This window comes from Mizuhopecten yessoensis, unplaced genomic scaffold (assembly GCF_002113885.1).
Source record: "Mizuhopecten yessoensis strain PY_sf001 unplaced genomic scaffold, ASM211388v2 scaffold11181, whole genome shotgun sequence".
In the NCBI taxonomy this organism is placed as follows: domain Eukaryota; kingdom Metazoa; phylum Mollusca; class Bivalvia; order Pectinida; family Pectinidae; genus Mizuhopecten; species Mizuhopecten yessoensis.
Genome location: NW_018408920.1, coordinates 513,192 through 536,170, shown reverse-complemented (window position 1 = coordinate 536,170; position 22,979 = coordinate 513,192). Strand labels below are relative to the sequence as shown.

General features: G+C 33.8%; 2 protein-coding genes across 2 annotated transcripts in view; one reads left to right on the top strand and one right to left on the bottom strand.

Moving 5' to 3' along the window:
* LOC110440424 (solute carrier family 26 member 10-like) overlaps positions 1 to 13,677 on the bottom strand; it is a 49,111-nt gene extending 35,434 nt beyond the window's left edge. Inside the window, exon 1 of the mRNA XM_021483498.1 lies at positions 13,654 to 13,677. The gene's annotated coding sequence lies outside the window, so the exon portion shown is untranslated. The remainder of the gene's footprint in view (positions 1 to 13,653) is intronic.
* A 5,853-nt stretch (positions 13,678 to 19,530) lies between these two features.
* LOC110440428 (heat shock 70 kDa protein 12B-like) overlaps positions 19,531 to 22,979 on the top strand; it is a 4,936-nt gene continuing 1,487 nt past the window's right edge. The window contains exons 1-4 of the mRNA XM_021483505.1: positions 19,531 to 19,839; positions 20,993 to 21,301; positions 21,922 to 22,140; positions 22,454 to 22,613. Of these exons, the coding sequence (XP_021339180.1) occupies positions 20,996 to 21,301; positions 21,922 to 22,140; positions 22,454 to 22,613 (685 nt within the window). The 5' untranslated portion in view covers positions 19,531 to 19,839; positions 20,993 to 20,995. The remainder of the gene's footprint in view (positions 19,840 to 20,992; positions 21,302 to 21,921; positions 22,141 to 22,453; positions 22,614 to 22,979) is intronic.

Here is a 22,979-nt window from a genome sequence, read left to right as displayed (position 1 = left end):
GTAATGATAAATGAAATACTTGTAAACAATAATCGCTGTCTTCATTTGCTTGTATTCACAGCTTTTGTTTTCATTAACATGCGTTCTTTTAAAAGTTGGTGGTTGGAGTTTTGTTTTCATTAACATGCGGTATTTTAAAAGTTGGTGGTTGGAGTTTTGTTTTCATTTACATGCGTTCTTTTGATGGTTGGTGGTTCGAGTTTTGCTTTCATTAACATGCGGTATTTTAATAGTTGGTGGTTGGAGTTTTGTTTTCATTAACATGCGTTTTTTTGATAGTTGGTGGTTGAAGTTTTGTTTTCATTAGCATGCGTTCTTTTAATAGTTGGTGGTTTGAGTTTTCTTTTCATCAACATGCGTTCTTTTGATAGTTGGTCGTTGGAGTTTTGTTTTCATTAACATGCGGTATTTTAATAGTTGGTGGTTGGAGTTTTGTTTTCATTAACATGCGTTTTTTTGATAGTTGGTGGTTGGAGTTTTGTTTTCATTAACATGCGGTATTTTAATAGTTGGTGATTGGAGTTTTGTTTTCATTAACATGCGTTCTTTTAATGGTTGGTGGTTGGAGTTTTGTTTTCATTAGCATGCGTTCTTTTAATAGTTGGTGGTTTGAGGTTTCTTTTCATTAACATGCGTTCTTTTAATAGATGGTGGTTGGAGTTTTGTTTTCATTAGCATGCGTTCTTTTAATAGTTGGTGGTTGGAGTTTTGTTTTCATTAACATGCGGTCTTTTGATGGTTGGAGGTTGGAGTTTTGTTTTCATTAGCATGCGTTCTTTTAATAGTTGGTGGTTGGATTTTTGTTTTCATTAACATGCGTTCTTTTGATGGTTGGTGGTTGGAGTTTTGTTTTCATCAACATGCGTTCTTTTGATAGTTGGTCGTTGGAGTTTTGTTTTCATTAACATGCGGTCTTTTTATAGTTGGTGGTTGGAGTTTTGTTTTCATTAACATGCGGTATTTTTATAGTTGGTGGTTGGAGTTTTGTTTTCATAAACATGCGTTCTTTTGATAGTTGATGGTTGGAGTTTTGTTTTCATTAACATGCGTTCTTTTAATAGTTGGTGGTTGGAGTTTTGTTTTCATTAACATGCGTTCTTTTGATAGTTGGTGGTTGCAGTTTTGTTTTCATTTACATGCGTTCTTTTAATAGTTGGTGGTTTGAGTTTTCTTTTCATTTACATGCGTTCTTTTAATAGTTGGTGGTTTGAGGTTTGTTTTCATCAACATGCGTTCTTTTGATAGTTGGTGGTTTGAGTTTTGTTTTCATTTACATGCGTTCTTTTAATAGTTGGTGGTTTGAGTTTCCTTTTCATCAACATGCGGTATTTTAATAGTTGGTGGTTGGAGTTTTGTTTTCATTAACATGCGTTCTTTTAATAGTTGGTGGTTGGAGTTTTCTTTTCATCAACATGCGTTCTTTTGATAGTTGGTGGTTTGATTTTTGTTAATAGTAGGTGGTTTGAGGTTTCTTTAAATTAACATGCGTTCTTTTAATAGTTGGTGGTTGGAGTTTTCTTTTCATCAACATGCGTTCTTCTGATAGTTGGTGGTTTGAGTTTTCTTTTCATCAACATGCGTTCTTTTAATAGTTGGTGGTTTGAGTTTTCTTTTCATCAACATGCGTTCTTTTGATAGTTGGTGGTTTGAGTTTTGTTTTCATCAACATTCGTTCTTTTAATAGTAGGTGGTTTGAGGTTTCTTTAAATTAACATGCGTTCTTTTAATAGTTGGTGGTTGGAGTTTTCTTTTCATCAACATGCGTTCTTCTGATAGTTGGTGGTTTGAGTTTTCTTTTCATCAACATGCGTTCTTTTAATAGTTGGTGGTTTGAATTTTCTTTTCATCAACATGCGTTCTTCTGATAGTTGGTGGTTTGAGTTTTCTTTTCATCCACATGCGGTATTTTAATAGTTGGTGGTTTGAGTTTTGTATTCATTAACATGCGTTCTTTTAATAGTTGGTGGTTTAAGTTTTGTTTTCATCAACATGCGTTCTTTTAATAGTTGGTGGTTTAAGTTTTGTTTTCATCAACATGCGTTCTTTTGATAGTTGGTGGTTGGAATTTTGTTTTCATTAACATGCAGTTTTTTAATAGTTGGTGGATGGAGTTTTGTTTTCATTAACATGCGTTCTTTTAATAGTTGGTGGTTGGAATTGTCTTTTCATCAACATGCGTTCTTCTGATAGTTGGTGGTTTGAGTTTTCTTTTCATTAACATGCGTTCTTTTGATAGTTGGTGGTTTGATTTTTGTTTTCATCAACATGCGTTCTTTTAATAGTTGGTGGTTTGAATTTTCTTTTCATCAACATGCGTTCTTCTGATAGTTGGTGGTTTGAGTTTTCTTTTCATTAACATGCGTTCTTTTGATAGTTGGTGGTTGGAGTTTTTTTTCATTAACATGCGTTCATTTAATAGTTGGTGGTTGGAGTTTTGTTTTCATTAACATGCGTTCTTTTGATGGTTGGTGGTTGGAATTTTGTTTTCATTAACATGCGGTATTTTTATAGTTTGTGGTTGGAGTTTTGTTTTCATTAACATGCGTTCTTTTAATAGTTGGTGGTTGGAGTTTTGTTTTCGTTAACATGCGTTCTTTTGATAGATGGTGGTTGGAGTTTTTTTTCATTAACATGCGGTCATTTAATAGTTGGTGGTTGGAGTTTTGTTTTCATTAACATGCAGTTTTTTAATAGTTGGTGGTTGGAGTTTTGTTTTCATTAACATGCGTTCTTTTGATAGTTGGTGGTTGGAGTTTTGTTTTCATCAACATGCGTTTTTTTGATAGTTGGTGGTTGGAGTTTTGTTTTAATTAACATGCGTTGTTTTAATAGTTGGTGGTTGGAGTTTTGTTTTCATTAACATGCGTTCTTTTGATAGTCGGTGGTTGCAGTTTTGTTTTCATTTACATGCGTTCTTTTAATAGTTGGTGGTTGGAGTTTTCTTTTCATTTACATGCGTTCTTTTAATAGTTGGTGGTTGGAGTTTTGTTTTCATTAACATGCGTTCTTTTGATGGTTGGTGGTTGGAATTTTGTTTTCATTAACATGCGGTATTTTTATAGTTGGTGGTTGGAGTTTTGTTTTCATTAACATGCGTTCTTTTGATAGTTGGTGGTTTGAGTTTTGTTTTCATTAACATGCGTTCTTTTAATAGTTGGTGGTTGCAGTTTTGTTTTCATTAACATGCGTTCTTTTAATAGATGGTGGTTGCAGTTTTGTTTTCATTAATATGCGTTCTTTTAATAGTTGGTGGTTTGAGTTTTCTTTTCATCAACATGCGTTCTTTTGATAGTTGGTGGTTTGAGTTTTCTTTTCATCAACATGCGTTCTTTTAATAGTTGGTGGTTGGAGTTTTCTTTTCATCAACATGCGTTCTTTTGATAGTTGGTGGTTGGAGTTTTCTTTTCATTAACATGCGTTCTTTTGATAGTTGGTGGTTTGAGTTTTGTTTTCATCAACATGCGTTCTTTTAATAGTAGGTGGTTTGAGGTTTCTTTTCATTAACATGCGTTCTTTTAATAGTTGGTGGTTGGAATTTTCTTTTCATCAACATGCGTTCTTCTGATAGTTGGTGGTTTATGTTTTCTTTTCATCAACATGCGTTCTTTTAATAGTTGGTGGTTTGAGTTTTGTTTTCATTAACATGCGGTATTTTAATAGTTGGTGGTTGGAGTTTTGTTTTCAAATTAACCATATTAATGTTTTTCTTTCGTACACATTACACATGACCGAATTATTTCACATTGTTTTATCAGAACAGGTGGGCACAATGGCTATTTATCGCAGTCGTCCAGATGACTTTAAATCATATACGTACATCCTACAGGTATGCTTACCCACATCATAACTTATTAAGACACAATGCAATATGTCTTTGTAACCAGTAGTACGACCAAACGCATGCGTCATTACGAGCTCAAGGCAAATTCATTAATGTCATTTACAGACGGAATCGGGCGAAAATGATTCATTTGTCACAGGTACACGTGGTATTGCTGAATATACTGAACATCTCTAATAGCAAGCCATGGATGTTTTTAGAAATTGAAAAAAATAATATTGATGCACATATTTTGTTTGCGCAGCTTTACGACTGCTTAGGTTACAATAAAATAAATATTCTTAGCGTAAACATTTTGCTTCAAATTATCACGTGTCAACTGCGAATCCTAGAAACGTTGTTTTTATGTGTTAATCGTTGGGTTTTTTTCTCTTTATTTGTTGCGAGCATATCAACAACAACTAAATTAGTTGTATTTGACAAGTACTTAAAAACAATATGTGAAACAATTATACTAGTTAGTAGGTGACTACGACAAGATCTCATATACATATTCCCGGTAACATATTGTGCATTAAAATAACGTTCATTTCTTTTTTAATATAAACAGCAATAGAACGAATAACTGTTGTATCAATTAAACTTGGATTGTAGGTTGTGTACGACTTGCGTGGTTACGCTTAAAAGCTTTATTAAAGACAATATGCTTAGTGATCTAATAATTGGTAATAGTATAAATTTAACTGAAGACGTGACGTTCTTTTTGCCTTACACAATATGAAAATATTTTGATAAAGTATGTAACCCCAATATCAAATGTGTGTGTTTAATGTGTACAATAACCTATCATAATTACCTACGTGCGAAAAACAAACACTACTGCACGCACGCATATCACACAACATATTTTCTAACACAATAGCGTTCACCAGTTATAGTGATTGACATGAGCATTAATGACCTCAGCTTTTTATATGGTGATAAGGACATATGCGTAACAACATGATTGTATACAGAGTACTTGATTTACGTGTATAAATACATCGCACATAAATATATCGGGAAACATTAATTAAATATCAATAATTAATAGTCTCTCTGTTTGTTTATTTAATAATACATTGTGTTTGACATACTGGCATTGATAAAGATTATGTATCCACGATATGTTATCCATAGGTGATAAATATATATAAACGAGGAAATATATGCATGCTTGCATTATAATGCGATACCATGACTCCTTTAATGAACAGATCAAAATTCATAATCAGATAAACTCAAAACTTACACAATTTAGAAAAAGTTTAATGCGCTAAGACGTTCAACTATTAATAAAGATGTTACCAAAAATATTCCTTTTAAGTTCTTATAATAATGTTGTGAAAAATATACTGATTCCAATGTTCAGTTTCCTGTCATGTACAATGTGCATTGATGCTGTAAGCTCAAATACACATGTTTTTATTTAATGAAATCAAAACCATTGGGCACAGGTTAAAACAACTTTTAATACGCCGTGTTCTAGTAGTATTACAGTGGCATGACAGTGGCAGCCAACACATACTATTGATAAAACTATATTGTTATAAATCGGGAAAAAAATGAAAATGTTCCTTGTGTAACACATTTGAATTTGTCTGTATTACAATTAACATCCGAATATGAAAGAGTACATACCTAAATAAATAGCTGTTAATGAATGAAGTCCAAATTAATCCATTGTATCAATGCCACACAACATATTTATTATATTAATTAACACTTTGAAAGAAACAATGTGTCAATTAACGAATAATGCAAGATCAATCGATACATCATTATCAACTCGTATACACCTGGGTTTAACATAAAAAATAAAACTAAGGTCAGATATATCTAACGATTATTCTTTATCGGTTTGGTATACCTTTCATCGTATGCTAATAATGTTTATGAAATTAAAACGTTATTTAATATCAAGTTTCAGAATAGACATGATAATACAAATACCAAATGCTTGAAAGACATGCCATGTGTCTTCTTTTAATGAAAAGAAGTTGTTTACCATATTGCACACCTCGTTATTGTGTATACTATCTAACCACAACGAGCTCTCTATAACTCTAGTGTTACCTGTTCGTAACTAATACTCACCTGATCTCTCAGTAGGACTATTCCCGCTCCAGAGTTATGTGTCGAACTGTCACATATATTGGGGGAATATTAGCAATATACACTCTTAACCAAAACAACTATGGGGATTGTTAATTAATCAATTCAAACTATGAAGAACGGAAGTAAACCGATGAATATGTATTGAGATAGTTATGTTTGGGACGTCCCCTAAAACCCAAATGTGTTTGTCTAAAAACACATCTGGCAGCTAGGTCTCTCAATTAATCAAACTAATTTCTGCTGGGGGTTGTTGCTTAAAAACAGATTATATAACCTGTGACGTAAGTTGGTTACAAAGGTCAGTAGCTTCAGGTATCCGTGGTGATAACGCTGTCCAACAACGAGTATAGGACAGGGATTTCTACTTTGTGAAAGAGTATGATTGATGGTAGATCATTTACTAACGTAAACTGGAGATGTTTAATGTACAGACATTAAAACAGTTTCTGAGTATTTTACTTTTCGAAGTCTGACGTCAATTTATTAATAATCAAATAGACTTGTCGGGAATTATATTACGATTTTGGTATAACAACACCACAATTAAAATATGAACCAACGTCATCTATGTTTTTATCTCTGATCTATATATATGAAAACTGTTCATATTATCATTCGTTAGATTTTTCACATTTAGTGAATACCTATATTTGGACAAAAACTACAGAAAATGAGAGATGTATAATTTTTAAAAGGATTTATTAATGTTCATAGAAAATGTGTTTTCATATATTTTTGATACCTCTACAAAGATAGGTATCTTTTACAACATCGGTTAAACCAAACAGTCTTCACACTTGCTTGTATTTTAGTAGATGCATTTATAAATTACGTGATTGTTATCTCTGTTGGCGCTCCTCAAATTGAAAAATGGATCAGGAAATCAGGATCATAAGGCTAAAACAAACAATCATCAGGTGCAAAAATTAAAGGTTACCTGGACTGGTGACCGAGTGTGGGCAGGGACCTACGGCAATGTTAATATCCTATGTGGGGATGACATCATCCCATAATTAAATCAGATGCCTGATATACTAAACTTGCAGTACTTAGCACTCAGATCAGAAAGTTTAGATTTTATCGAAATATTTTTGTATATTTTTACCTATCTCATATGCGGTTGAGCTAAGTGTATGACGTCCATATAATATATGTTAAAAAATATACATGCCACGAAAAGCTAAATACAAGTATTAGTATCTTGGTATGTCTGACCAAAAGACGTCAATGTAAACTGGTAAAATATTTATAAACTATTTGTTTATGTATAAATGCCAGCGTTTCAAGTAGAAGCTTATACATGTCAAGTATACGAAATATACGAAGAGGTAAGATATGCCGACGCTGAGACTAAAAACTGATTTAAACCAAGGCCCCCAAATGTAAAGAATGATGGCAATACTTCTAACCTTTTTCTGATTGATATCAATTTTAAATTTGACAGAATGATAAACTTTCCATTCAATTTGGGGTTTTATTGGGACAACATGGGAACGTTATATCTGTTTTTGTCTGTTTACGTTAAACATTCATGTAAATGAATTTCAGACGAAAGTGACCAGAAGTGCATTGAACTTTTCTTATCAAACAATGAAGTTATATACATTGCTTTTTGTAAACTATAAATTGGTGACAGACTTTACCCAAATAAGCTATATATCACACTTCCCATTCCTTGTGTATCAGGTTCAACAGAAGCATCATCACTATAATAACGTTGTCGTATGTATATTATATATAGGTTTACTATATAACGATAGTCAGACCAGCTGTTACATCCACTAAGCTATATTTGCGTTCTGTAGGCGTCGCTGCCTCTAGTTGTCAATACAAACGACTTTCTCTAGGTTCTTTTGTGTGTAAATTGAATACGGTTATATTCCTTTGTGTACATACTCTTGTTCTTTGTGTCAATACAATGTGAACAAAACTTGAATTATTATCGCCTGTCAGGTATAAGGTTGTCGCGATCCGGTAAAACACGGCCGTTTTCATTTTGTAATATTTAATCGTGAACCGTAAGATTAAAAATGACCCTTCGGGTACAGCACTGAGCTTCTGTGAAAAGAATGGACTCTTTGCAGTGACGTTAACGGGTGAAAGGTGTGTGACAGAGGTGATTATAATACCCAACATTTACCCGAAGATTCCGACTACTACAACATTTTTAAAACCTGTTCTTATTCTCACATGGTGCCTCCCTTAACAAAAACACGTCTTTCGTAACCAAGTTCAATCGGGGAAAAGTGATGAAAACAATTAGGACAAAACAGTTTGTCTTGGATGACATGTTAGATATGAATAGTTATTTATCGTAAGTCATGCATTGAATGACAGACATATCTATTGTACCTAAATGACATTTAGGACAAGTCACGTAGCATTACCTGTCGGGTGACGACTTGACGTTTTTGATGGTCCTTCTTTCTTTTGTAGAAACATCAATGTTAGCGTTTTACCAACCCATATTTTCTCTATCGTCAAACATTTTGGGTGAAATTAATTTCCATTTTCTAATGTGTTAAACTAATTTTTGACAAAAAAAGTTATATATCATAATTGTTTTTAATACTGACTTTTTTTAATTCTGAGTACCTGATAAAGATATATAATGTTCACAATTATGTATACTTTTATACAATTAAGTCAAAACTACTTTTACTTAGTCAATTAAAATATTTTTTTCGTGAGGCTGAGGATAAATGTCCACCTTTCCGTGTTTATAATAAAGCCTATTCATATAGTGTAAGGACGGAGATTGATCACCCTCAGTCTACAGAGGTGTTGACCCCAACACTAAGATGTCGTGGTAGTGGGTCCAGCCGACATGGCCGTCGTACGTAAGTAGTGGTGACAGATGGGACGGGAGGATGCTGATGCTATAGAAAACCATCACTCCTAACCTACATATTTCAGCATATAAGGAAATAGATAAATTGTTAAATTCTCTGTTGACCTCAATTTTCACCTTGAGTTACAGTTTGAAGGACACGACGTGAAAATGGTACGTTATGTGTTCGAGATTGATTGTAACAAAAATTGAAATATAATTTAGAATTTGTAAATGAATAAATATCTTCATAATTAAGAATTTACAATACACTTTACCTTCATTTCCCTCAGTTCTAAAGATTTATGAAAATTTGCAAAACAATTCTACTTATTAAATATGATATAGTTAAAAAATATATATTTTGTTAACATATTTTGTGCAGTTTCATTTTCTTTGTTAGGTCTCATCGGCAACCAGTAGGGCATAAGCACTTTTAGTAAAGCATCAATGTTTTCATTTTAGCACATGTTTGAAATTCTTCATCTTATCGCTGTATTTAATACGCTAAATTGAAGTCGTGGACATGTGACGGTTAGCTAGATGTTTAAAATTTGAATTCAAAAATCAGATTTAAATTTTTCTTTTTAATACTCAAACCAGTATTCGTAAATATTTCCTTCATTCACAAAATCACATCCATCTAAACTTTATAAAACCACATGAAGAGTGTAAAGAGAAAGATAAAGCATAAAAACGCAATAAAGTAAACAAAAAAGGCAAATAATAATGAAACATAATTTGCAAGTAATGGTGAAAATAAAATCGCAAACAGCGTTGAAACAGAAATCGGAAACAGTGGTGAAACAGAAATCAAAACCAATCGTAAAATAGATATCACAAATGATGATGCGATATGCAACATGTTCATTGAGGAAACGTCAAAGACAGGCAATAGGCAATGACGAAGAAGTAAATAGGTATACAATTTAGAAATGAAAATAGCAAGCCATGAAATAGTTTCATAGAAATCACTAGCAACGGTGAACCAGAAGTCACAACTAATTTAAAACATTGAATAAGGCAATAAAGACATATTAAAGCAAGCTATGATGGCGATGGCGAAAAGGAAAATAATGGAGAAAGAGAAATCGCAGGCCATGGTGAAACAGAAATCAAAAGTAAAAATGCAATAGAAATCAGCAGTGTATTCTACTTGATGTGTCCTTAACATGTAGTGAAGTCAGAAATATTGTATGATTACAATGCAGGTCTGTACTCAGCATACACAGCAAGGCATACAGGAAAGTATTTAAAATACAGTGTAATCAGCATTTAATGAACTTGATAAACAGTAGCGTACCCAACATACAAAGTGTATTCAATATACTGAAGTATACTCAACGTGCAAACACAACACTCAGTAGTGTGCTTATCATACAAAGTACAACACTCAGTAGCGTGCTTATCATACAAAGTACAACACTCAGTAGCGTGCTTATCATACAAAGTACAACACTCAGTAGTGTGCTTAGCATACAACGTACAACACTCAGTCGTGTGCTTATCATACAACGTACAACACTCATTCGTGTGCTTATCATACAAAGTAAAACACTCAGTAGTGTGCTTATCATAAAAAGTATAACCCTCAGTAGTGTGCTTATCATACAAAGTACAACACTCAGTAGTGTGCTTATCATACAACGTACAACACTCAGTCGTGTGCTTATCATACAAAGTAAAACACTCAGTAGTGTGCTTATCATACAAAGTATAACACTCAGTAGTGTGCTTATCATACAAAGTACAACACTCAGTCGTGTGCTTATCATACAAAGTACAACGCTCAGTCGTGTGCTTATCATACAAAGTACAACACTCAGTAGTGTGCTTATAATGCAAAGTACAACACTCAGTAGTGTGCTTATCATACAAAGTACAACACTCTGTAGTGTGCTTATCATACAACATACAACACTCAGTAGTGTGCTTATCATAAAAAGTACAACACTCAGTAGTGTGCTTATCATACAACTTACAACACTCAGTCGTGTGCTTATCATACAAAGTAAGACACTCAGTAGTGTGCTTATCATACAAAGTATATCACTCAGTAGTGTGCTTATCATACAAAGTACAACACTCAGTCGTGTGCTTATCATACAAAGTACAACACTCAGTCGTGTGCGCAGCATAAAATGTGATGATTGGATGAGACTGCGTGCACATCAAAACAGACACATACGTGTATGATAAAAATAGGGTCAATTAATGCTAGGTTAAACTTATACGAGATGCTAAAATATATAGTTTTATCTGAAAATGTTCATGGCAACTTATGTAAATTAAGATAACAACTGCTCTGTAAGCGAAGTTTTCATTGACCTCTTTTCCAAAGTTCAAGGTTTCGGCTTTTTCTCCATGCTTTTAAGATTCGCTGACGACATGCTTTGTATGATTGAACGTCTACCTCTCAGACAAGGTGTAACCTTTCATAAACTCCCTCTAAGTGCATATTATTAGATAAATAGTGTAACCACACGTTTCCCGGGTTTTTCAAAGATCATTTATCAAACAAAGGCGTTTGTAACATGCCTGCGGTCTTGTCATGATTGACCGAATACAAGTTGACAGCTATTAGGAGTACGTCAACACTTTTTACTAATTATATATGCTTCAGCTACATTATAATAGACACTCTATGATTGACATCCGACCCAAGAGTGGATGAACGGCTTGGTGTAATAAGGATATTGGTCCATGAGCCCTAGATGTATGTTACATCAATACAGTTAGTCTTCCAATAGAAACCTTTAGAGCGGTCATATTATTAGTACGTTTGGAATGTTAGGATCGGGCTTCTTACTGCAGAAAAAATGTTACAAATTGAAAAGATATAAAATTCAACCATTGTTGTCCAAACGCGTACTAGTTTAAAAGAGAATATATACGACATACCAATATATATACATACCAATATATATACATACCAATATATATATATACATATCAATATCAATATCAATATCAATATATATACCAATATATATACATACCAATATATATACATACCAATATATATATATACATATCAATATATAATCCGCCTGAAGAAGCCCTAGAAGGCAGAAAGGCCTAGCGGACGATCTGAAAGATTTGTTTTTATCATATTTTATCATATTTTATCATATTTTTATCATATTTGGTATCTTTATCTTTTTTATCTTTTTTTCTTTATCTTTATATTTTTTTTATCAAAATATTTTATCATATTTGTGATTTATCAAAAATTTGTTTTTATTCTATTACATATTAATATATATACATATCAATATATATATCAATATATATACATACCAATATATATACATACCAATATATATACATACATTATACATATTGGTATATATACGTACCAATACCAATATATATACATACCAATATATATACATACCAATATATAAACATACCAATATATATACATTCCAATATACATACCAATATATATACATACCAATATATATACATACCAATATCTGCTTCAGCTACATTATGATAGACGCAATAAAGAACCAGAAGTCACAACTAATTTAAAACATTGAATAAGGCAATAAAGAAACATTAAAGCAAGCTATGATGGCGACGGCGAAAAGTAAAATAATGACTGAAGAATCTCCTAGAAGAGATGAAAGTACTAAAGACTCGTTGTTAAGAATTTTTCTTTTTATAATATATACCAATATATATACATACCAATATATCGATACTTTAAACAGCAAGTTCTAATTGATAAATTGTCTTAATATTAAGTAACTCCAAAGAACGTTAGGACCACGAATATATATATAAAATGCATTTATTTATTCTTAAAAGTTGTCAGCACAAAAACCAACGCTCGACCGACTTTCAAACACTGGTTCTAGTCACCTCTATGGTACGTTTGGTGGAATTTGTTAAACGAAGGATGTTTTGATAAGAGTATTCCCCAATCATGATTTATTGGAAAATAATGCATACATGTCCAAGTAACATCGTCCGATAATACCTAGTTATAACCAATGAAAAGTGTCGTTACATCATGGACATACCGTTAATACATAGTTTTCACCAATGATAAGTGTCGTAACATCGTGGACATGCCGATAATACCTAGTTATAACCAATGAAAAGTGTCGTTACATCATGGACATACCGATAATACCTAGTTTTCACCAATGATAAGTGTCGTAACATCGTGGACATGCCGATAATACCTAGTTATAACCAATGAAAAGTGTCGTTACATCGTGGACATGATATATATAGTACGCATTACTTTTACAATGTCTTAAAATCACGATGTCATAACTGCATAAAATCATGAGAATTAATCCATATTCAGCCCACATCAATGTTTGTTTTAATCAATTTAAGTTAAGTTAAATACAGTCATTGCGTTAGAGATAGCCAACCATATGACTTGTAATACAAACAAGGAGACTCATTTATTCCCTAATATAATGAGGATGTTGTAGTTTTCTTAAGTTTATTCTGAAGATATTTTGTAGTGTTTGTTTTGATTTTGCTTTATTTATAAATATTAAATTGATAGCGACCCTATAAAAAAGTGGTGATCGTATACGTATAAAATATCTATTCTGATGGCTTTGAGGATAAAAGATAATGAAATTGGAACTGGCAGATTGAGAGAAGTCATTTTTTTAATCAAATCACAATGCGGATATCAAGTCCTTTTTGTTTTAATCTTATCATTCTGCCTTGACTCAAAAAACTATGTAAGATCCAATTATATAGAATAGTAAGCAATATAATTTCTTGTTTATTCAATGCATTATTTCCAGCAATAGTAGTATGTTTCATATAAAAGTACAATGTTTCAAATAAAATATAATCTTGGCCACATATAAAGATTTCAAATGGTTTGTTTGAAGATGGAACTTACCTTTAGAAGTGACCAGTCACCGCGCACCTGCACTCTGCGACTAATTTGTCCAGTCGCCGGCCCTAGGTATCAATACGCTGTAGTCACTGGTCTGTGACCGGTCACGCCTCTGTTTTAGTAGCAATTGCAAGGGGTCATGGTCACTGATGGTCCATTATTATAAATCAAGTGATTCATTGTGACATATCTCATTTCTTCACCTGGGAAAAGATCCAATTGATCAAACCATCCTTCTGCATATTTGATATACTCATTGAAGTTTTAGTAGCAGAACAGTACAATTGTCTGTGTATGTGTCAGCACTATTGTCACCAACACGCTCGTATTCAATCCAAAACATCCTAGTTTATTGTTCTCTACTACCTATGTGCTCTAAATCTGACATATTATATTTCCAGATTACACAACTAATGGTAAGTTTTGCACCTTTTCCCAGGTAACCATACATCCATGTGTGTATACACAACTTGAACGGTATCCATGACATCTGGCAATGTGATCCTCACCCACGGCGAAAAGATAGCTCAATGCATCTTTTTTAAAATTTACCTGATAAATGGACGAGTATTCAATCAAATATATTTCTAAAGGCACGATGTTAATTTTTTCCCCATCTTTTTCAAACAAAATATTTTCTATTATATTTAAAGATCAGTTCATTCGATCAGTATTTTCTTCCAACAATACAGTTAGTCTTCCAATAGAAACCTGTAGGGCGGCCATGTTATTAGTACATTTGGAATGTTGGGATCCGGCTTCTTACTGCAGAAAAATTGTTACAAATGGAAAAGATATAAAATTCAACCATTGGTGTCCAGACGCGTACTAGGTTGAAAGAGAATATAATACGATATTGTAAAATAAGGATGTTACTATAAATATATGTATCTTCGAAAAATGAATATATACATACAAACAATAATAATAGTTATATTTTCAATAATAGCTATATCAGTTCTATCTTCTTGTAATATGATGTGTATGTACATGTAACTGTTCTGTTTCACTGTGTCTTGATAAAGGAGCCGATCGCTCCGAAAATTTGACAACCTAAACTTGTCCACACTGTTGGAATTACTTCTTTGCCCCACATACCAACATATCTACATACCAACATATATACATACCAACATATCTACATACCAACATATCTACATACCAACATATATACATACCAACATATCAACATACCAACATATATACATACCAACATATCTACATACCAACATATCTACATACCAACATATCTACATACCAACATATCTACATACCAACATATATACATACCAACATATCTACATACCAACATATCTACATACCAACATATCTACATACCAACATATCTACATACCAACATATATACATACCAACATATCTACATACCAACATATCTACATACCAACATATCTACATACCAACATATCTACATACCAACATATATACATACCAACATATCTACATACCAACATATCTACATACCAACATATCTACATACCAACATATCTACATACCAATATTTCCATAGTATTATATTTTCTTTGATATTTAAAGATCAGTTCATTCGATCAGTATTTTCTTCCATCTCGTAATTGAAGATGGAAGAAATTACTGATAGAATGTAATAAAAGAGTAGAAATTATTATCTTGATTGTCTAATTACACCAGTCTAGAATACACGTATGTAACGTTAACGCCCAATCAACGGAGTTTAGGGCCAGGTTCTATAGAAAACAACAATCAATGGCAAGTTCACTTCTACGTAGTTGATCTTGAAAAACAAATCTTAGTCAAACCAAGGGACCGTATATTACTGATATATTGAAAAACACCTGATATCTCGTGATAAAAAGAGCTACAATTTATGGCGGAAAACTGCACATATTTCCCTTAGTCGGCATTTATGAAAACGGAAAAGAAAAAAAAATGAGGAAAAATATCCAGCAGCAAAAAATGCATAGAATAGATATAAAACCAATTGAATATGAATGTTTGAACTGCTGAGATATAAGGTATTGTTGATATGATACTGCAAACATAGCCATACTAATTAACCATATCTTTGAAAGTAATGGGGTTCCCAAGGCTTAAACAAATACTTTCAACACTTTCCCATCCGAGGCCAAACTTTTGAATAAGTTTTTTTTATTCCGTGATGTAATATGCAAAAACAAATCGTATTCCGGAAAAGTGGTCCTCCATTGGGAAAGTGCTTAAAATAATGAAAAACAGGGTGGAGATAGTTTCTTAAACTTAAAAGTCAAAAATACTATTTGCGTGAGTCAAATATCGGGTAAAAAATCATGTTGTTTTGCATTTTTTGGCGTTTTTTGATGTGGTAACCATGGTTTTCACAAGTACCAAATCTGGGGAAATCACTTTCTGAAAGAAAGAAAAAATCTTCGAAAAACAATGTATTCATAATGAAGTTTATAAATATATATATATATATGTAGGTGTGTTGTGAAGGATAAATCCGCTATCCATGTTTATCTGAGACATGCCCTTTATTTTTAGGATCAAGCCATTTCTACTGTACCCTGCTACCTAACGCAGTTGACTTGTGACCAGACGAAAATACCGGTGCACGTTCAAATCCACGTTCAGGTGTGTGTTTTTTTTTTTTTTTTTAATATTTAGGCATGTGATCTTTTTCCTTAATTAAGTAAGAAAATATTCAAATCAATGGTACACTTTATTTATATTTTAATAAAATATCTATTTATTTATCTTCTATGGAATCCTGTAAACAAATCCCTGTACACGTGTACAGTACAGCTACGCTTTGTAGATAAGACATCATCTTAAAAGATATTTATGAATTGTTTTACCCTCCAATTGGCACTAGTAAAAAATATGAAGTGTTATTATAGCAAATATATATCCATACGGGGAAAATCATCGTTGAGGATAGTCTCATTTGTTTGAAATGCAGGAAGACTGCTGCACAAAGTAAGGATCGCAATACACGTATAAGACATGCTATTCGAAAATTATTTATATGATTTTGCCATTTATAGGTGCAGGAAAAACAAAATCAAGTTGTGTTTTGTAAGCAAGCAGGTAACGGCATGACGCAGGCAGTAGTACTGACAATTAAGTCCTTTCAAAGCTTGATGGTAATGATTGTACGATCCTGTGTTACATTTAGCATATTATTTATTTTAAATTCATAGAAATAACGCGGAATACGCATTTTGTTGAGTCTTTATCGTGAAACGCATGTATCAATAGCCATGGCCTTGAATTCGGCTGTTTACATTAATCAGCTACCTGTATAAAAATACCTGAGGACGCGTCAAAACAATACACAGGTGGCACACGCGCACTAGCGGTCTCCTCTTTGGGGAAATCGGCATAGCAACCCGCCATAGCTCTTTAGCTTATTTATAATATCAAGCATCGAACGTGCATTATTTATGGCGATAACAGTTATGCTAAGTATGTTTGAAAACCTCAAATCAATCAAACTTAATAGCCTTGTCCGTACTTTAACTCTGCTTTAGACATCCGCGTCTGGACCGTGACTGAGTCTATAATATATCATTTTGTTAACACACTTCTGGTTGACATGTGAGATGCTGAAGTTTGTTCATATGCTGGACAGTGATTTCGTTATCATGCTTAATGTGTACAGGTCATACGTTTGTTACTGTTTAGACCTAGCAAGTTTAAGAAAAAAGAACTATTCTCAGGGAAGAACTCCTAAACAGTATTGATATATTGATGTATACTTATCAACTGCATCATCTTGTTCTTACTGTCTGTGCAATTTGTGCAGGAAGTTTTAGATAAAAAGAGACAGTTATAGATTTGAAACGCAACCATACAAATATTCTCACTTACTGGCAATGTATCGTAAATCATCTGGAAAGGAAACCTTCTACGTTTTACATGAGCCTCGTAAATGATAAATATTGCATGATTGAGATCTACATGATAACAACACAAGGGAAGTACACAGTTGCTGATGTAAAAGCAACATGTACGACGATAGTTTTTTTTAACTATTTTGTTGAAGAAAAACGACGTAAATGCTCGTTTAGATTTGAAATATACATCCCATATGTTTAATGCATAAGATTATCAAGGAAAATGAAATTATATGATTAAAAAGAGCAGAAAAAGAGGAGAAAAGAAAAGAAAAGAGAAAAAAAAAACCAAACAGCGTCGCCGAGAAAGAGAATACCTGAAATCAGAAGGTAAGCAGTCAGAAAACAAAACAAGAGGAGCTAATTCTGTCACATATACAAGTCTATTGTAAACAGGGGAAGATAATTCATTCTGTAACATTAAAATTGATGACGTCACACTCAAAACACGCATGATGAGTTGACGTAGAGATAGGTGGATGGTTGCCAAGGAGACATATTAGATCCAAGATGGCGGATTTCCTTAGCAACCCTCCCCCAGAAAAACGTCATATCATCACATACACACATAGGGAGATATTAGCCAGGTGGCACAGGACTAGTAGTAAGCGCCTGATAAGTCAGCTCCTGCGAGTTCCTCAAAATTGTATTGATTTATGTACATTTATATGCTAAATGTGTTAATTGTATATCTATGTACTATAAAGCGCTTTAGGGTGGCTTATGTTAGCTAGATAGGGCGCGATAACAAATGCTGTATATTATTATCATTGTATATTATTATAATGCAAACATGCCTACTCTAGGAAAGGGAACTTCAAGGGACAGCTGACGGCCGCCTGGTGACTGCAGTGACGTTATCACGTCCGTCATAAAGATGTTTATCATCAAAACTTGCGGTTTCTCACTCGGGAATTTACCTTATTTATCCCAACATGGGCCTTCATGGATGGTGAATACTATTTACGCGTATAAGTCTGTTGAGGTCACAATTGGGTTTTTTCTTCTTTATTTGCGGCATAACGTGCTGAAAAGCACGTACGCTGTAGGCCGAGCAACGCAATATTGTAATATATTTGAGACTTTCATGAGGTAAATAGGAAGACTTACCACTTGGGAAGGATATCATTCACTGACTCCGAATGAATAGTATCCTTCAATGATTGATTTAGGGATTTATCATAAAAAGAGTAATTATATTATCAATGTTATGACAGTATACCTTAAGTAAAAATTTATAAATCACTATATTTGCCTGAGATTTAACCAAACTTCGTGATAGGGAATCGAACCACAGCGTAGGTAATACAACATAGTGTTAGCGAACTCCTGTTTTAGCGAACTCCTGAACCACGTGGCCAATGCGGCCCCAATATAATTCTATAAAACCATGAACGCTAGAAGTCTGCGACGTTTACCGCTAGTTTTCCCTGTGGGATCTAGAGGGTAAAAATGTTTAGTGGGGATTAGAACTCTCGAACTGAAATTCCTAAATGGTTTTCTATTGACCTGTGTCGCCAGATGGAAATACTAACAACAGAAACCGTTTTATTGTCAGGACACGGTGAAGTACCTATCCTATATGTACTTGTAGGATGTGTTTCTCGACAAAGTCCATGATCACGTACACTACCAACAGTGACTTTTTCCTGACCTAGGTTTGTCGACAGATGAGTTATTAGAAGAGGAAGATGACGATAATTTCTATCGTGTTACTCCATTACGAGATTAAAATAATATGAAAAGATTAATTTAAAATCTCCTCATTCATAATAAGAAAAAAACTATGATTTATCCAGTGGTTATTACGCGTTGACCGAGCTTGAACTCCTACTATAATACTTTTAGTTTTCAGTATTAGTTGTTGCTAATGTTATTAATGATATTAATTGTAAAAACGCATGAAATGTGATAACAAAATTCTTTCAGTGCCATGTTTCATTGTGGCACATGATGTTTTGAATATTATGTTATCGTTATTGTTGTTATCATGCGTGATGACCTGGTGATCGTCCTGTGACGATTGTGAAATGTTGCTCGATCTATTACACACTTCGTTTCTATTTCCTTTCAAATCTATTCCATCGGCTATTCCCACTGATTGAAAAAAAAAATCAAATTCTTCTTCATGGAACTAATTAACCTTAAAGTTAATTTTCTCAGAAGATGTACAGTCTGGATTTACCTGTGATAATTTAGCTTGTATAAGATATATAGAAACCGAAAGAGGAACACGATTGCAGTCAGCTGACGAGTCCTATGCTTAGCTGTGTCCTCATCATGATGGACAGCCTTCAGTGAACCTGGATCCCAATCGGTAAGAACTGTGACGTATATTCTCTTGTGTCCATGATATATTGTAGGGAACCAGTTACGATGACACGTCAGGGGTATGTGTTAAAAAGAAACACAGGACCTGCACGTAATCAGACAAGCATTATTTACGTGTTGTTGTGATTGCTATATATGGTGGTTTATAAGATAAAACCTACATCTGAGTTACAATGTATAGTTAACAAGGTTGATAAGTATATGGTGTTAAGTGTATGGTTTTAAGTATATGGTGTTAAGTGTATGGTTTTAAGTGTATGGTGTTAAGTATACTGTTCTGTGTTATAGTTCGTTGCACGCATTGTACAGTTGATTATAGATTATTAGCAAACATTGTTGGTGGTAAGCGCCCTATATCGACAACGTAATGGTCCTGATGTAAGTAGTATAAGTCTGGCATTTTCTACAATGACACATATAGGTTCAACGTAGATAGCTTTTAAACTCGATACAAGTAATGGGGAAATAGTAGTTTTCTTAACCCTTATAAATTTTTAAAAAAATCGATGCAGTATGCATATCGTTATAGGGTGTGGGTTGGGAACGTAGAAGAGGTTTGGTTGTATTTTGTTTTACGTCCTACTTACAGCTAAGGTCATTTAAGGACGTGGGGAGAAGATGTGATGAAAACGAAAATCCACGAGGTGAAATGCTCATTAGGGTGATTGCTACAATCATGTAGAGTTTATCGTATCTGTAACAATGTGATATATTTCTGTCTATTCCAGTTAACGAACTGTATATGCTACCACGGTAATTTCCTTAGTGCTTAACTTTAACTATTTGTCGAGTTTGGATATGTTATGCTGAGACACTGATAAGATTATTGACATTCCGCTTAACAATAAGACGATGTACTGTGTTAGTATTTTGAGACGTGTTTATCTATACTGCAATTTCAATAACAAAAACGTTGCCGAAAACAAATGATATGCATTTTTTAAAAGTGAACTCCTTGTGGGACGCTTGTTTAGATAAACATTTGAAAGATTATCATTCATTGATCGTATTGTCTCTGGGTCGATTAACATTAATATATTGGTGAGGAAAATGAATTTTCATACTCATTTAAAATAAATGATTTACTACTTAACCTTTACAAAATTCCCTAAACTTTATTCTTATCAAATTGTTGTCAGACGATGACGGGCTGCGCTCCGCTCATAGCGGCGGCGATTGATTTCGGGACTACTTTCTCTGGCTACGCCTTCTCCTTCCGCCATGATTACGATAGAGATCCACTCAAGATATCCTCCAATAGTTGGATCGCAGGAGGAGGGAGCTTAATGTCACAGAAGACGCCGTCCACCCTTCTCCTTGACTCAGATAAGAAGTTCCACTCATTTGGATATGATGCTGAAAATAAATATTCGGAATTAACTGAAAATGAAAATCATCATGGTTGGCTGTACTTCAAACGATTCAAAATGTTACTGCACAATAATAACGTATGTACACAAATACAAACATGTATATTGTATTTACATAAACACATTTACATACATGTGTAAACTTTAAAGTAATCATATACACATACATGATTATATTAATGTTTACATGTACATGTTTGTATCCATATACATATATGCATGTACATTAACCGAGATACACATATAGTGTATATATATACTCGCATAGCCATACTCACATACACGCATTCTAAATTAAATCTGAACGTATACACCCGTTTTACAACCATATTGAACACATACATGCTGAACAAACATCGTGCGTACATATACACTTCAATAAAAATAAACATATACTCACACATATATACATACATATGCATATACGTATGTATAAAGAAACACGCCCATTTATGCAATGACTTCGTTAAGTAATTTTAACAAACGATTAAGATTGTCGTGCTTTTCCTGAAATCACAGAATGAATATGTTAATGATTCGAATTTGAAACTAAAAGAGACGTCACAGGTTAAAACATTTACTTACCACTTCTTTTCGCTAATACATAAAGTGTCGTACAACAGTTATTGACATGAACTGTACCGTTTACCTAGTTTAAGTTTCAGTGAACTTGATGATGAACTCATTGCCTTCGATAGGTGCTCCGCCGGTCAACGATGATACAAGACGTGAACGGCGTGTCGATGCCCGCCATGACGATTTTCTCAATGGCGATTCGATACCTCCGGGAGCACCTCCTAGAAACTCTTCATCGTCAGATGGACGGCTTCGACGAGGACATGATTAGATGGGTCCTGACAGTACCGGCAATCTGGAGCGATGGCGCCAAGCAATTCATGCGGGAGGCAGCCAAGGACGTAAGTTTAGTACCACGTACCTTGAAAAAGAAGATTATGTCTTCGGATGTTAGTAAGAATACTTATTGGTTATGTTATTTCCACGATGTAAACTAAAACATATCCAGTTCAAGTGATTAAAATGATATCGGACATTTTGTTTTCTTTCGGCCTGTAATTTGTTCTTATTGTCTCGAACCATCGCATTTTATTTACCCCTCTAACTAGACCCCACTGAGTTTCGTCCCTGTCGATGAAGACGCTCACTCATTCCCCTACCATTTGGTCTGTCCGGCGTCAATGTGTTCAGTCAATCTATGTATTGCTATTGCAGGCCGGTATTCAGAATCACCAGCTCACATTGGCCCTAGAACCCGAGGCTGCATCGCTGTATTGTATGAAGCAACCGATGACCAAGCTTGCCACGGTAGACAAAAAAACGTCCTACGTCGAATTTGAGATCGGCACCAAGTACATGGTTATCGACATTGGAGGTAATTACTGTAGTGCCAACACGAGTTCTGTCCCTTATAACCACTGTATGTTGTTTAAATAGCATAGTATTACATCCCCTAGGTCATTAAAATCTACAGTAGACTGTTGTTTGTGTTTGTTGTTGTTTCTGTTTGAGGAGTTGTTTTTTCAATGTGATAAGATGATATTCATATCATCTAATAACATGTTTTGCAAATTGTCACGCCTGTCAATGATGACGGTTCAGCTGAGCAACCAATCAACTTATATATAGCATTTTTTTTTAAATTAACATTTAATTGACAGCCATCTTTTGTTTATTTGGGATTTAACGTCCTCACAACAGCTAGGGTCATATGGGGACGGAACAGCTATCTGAACATTGA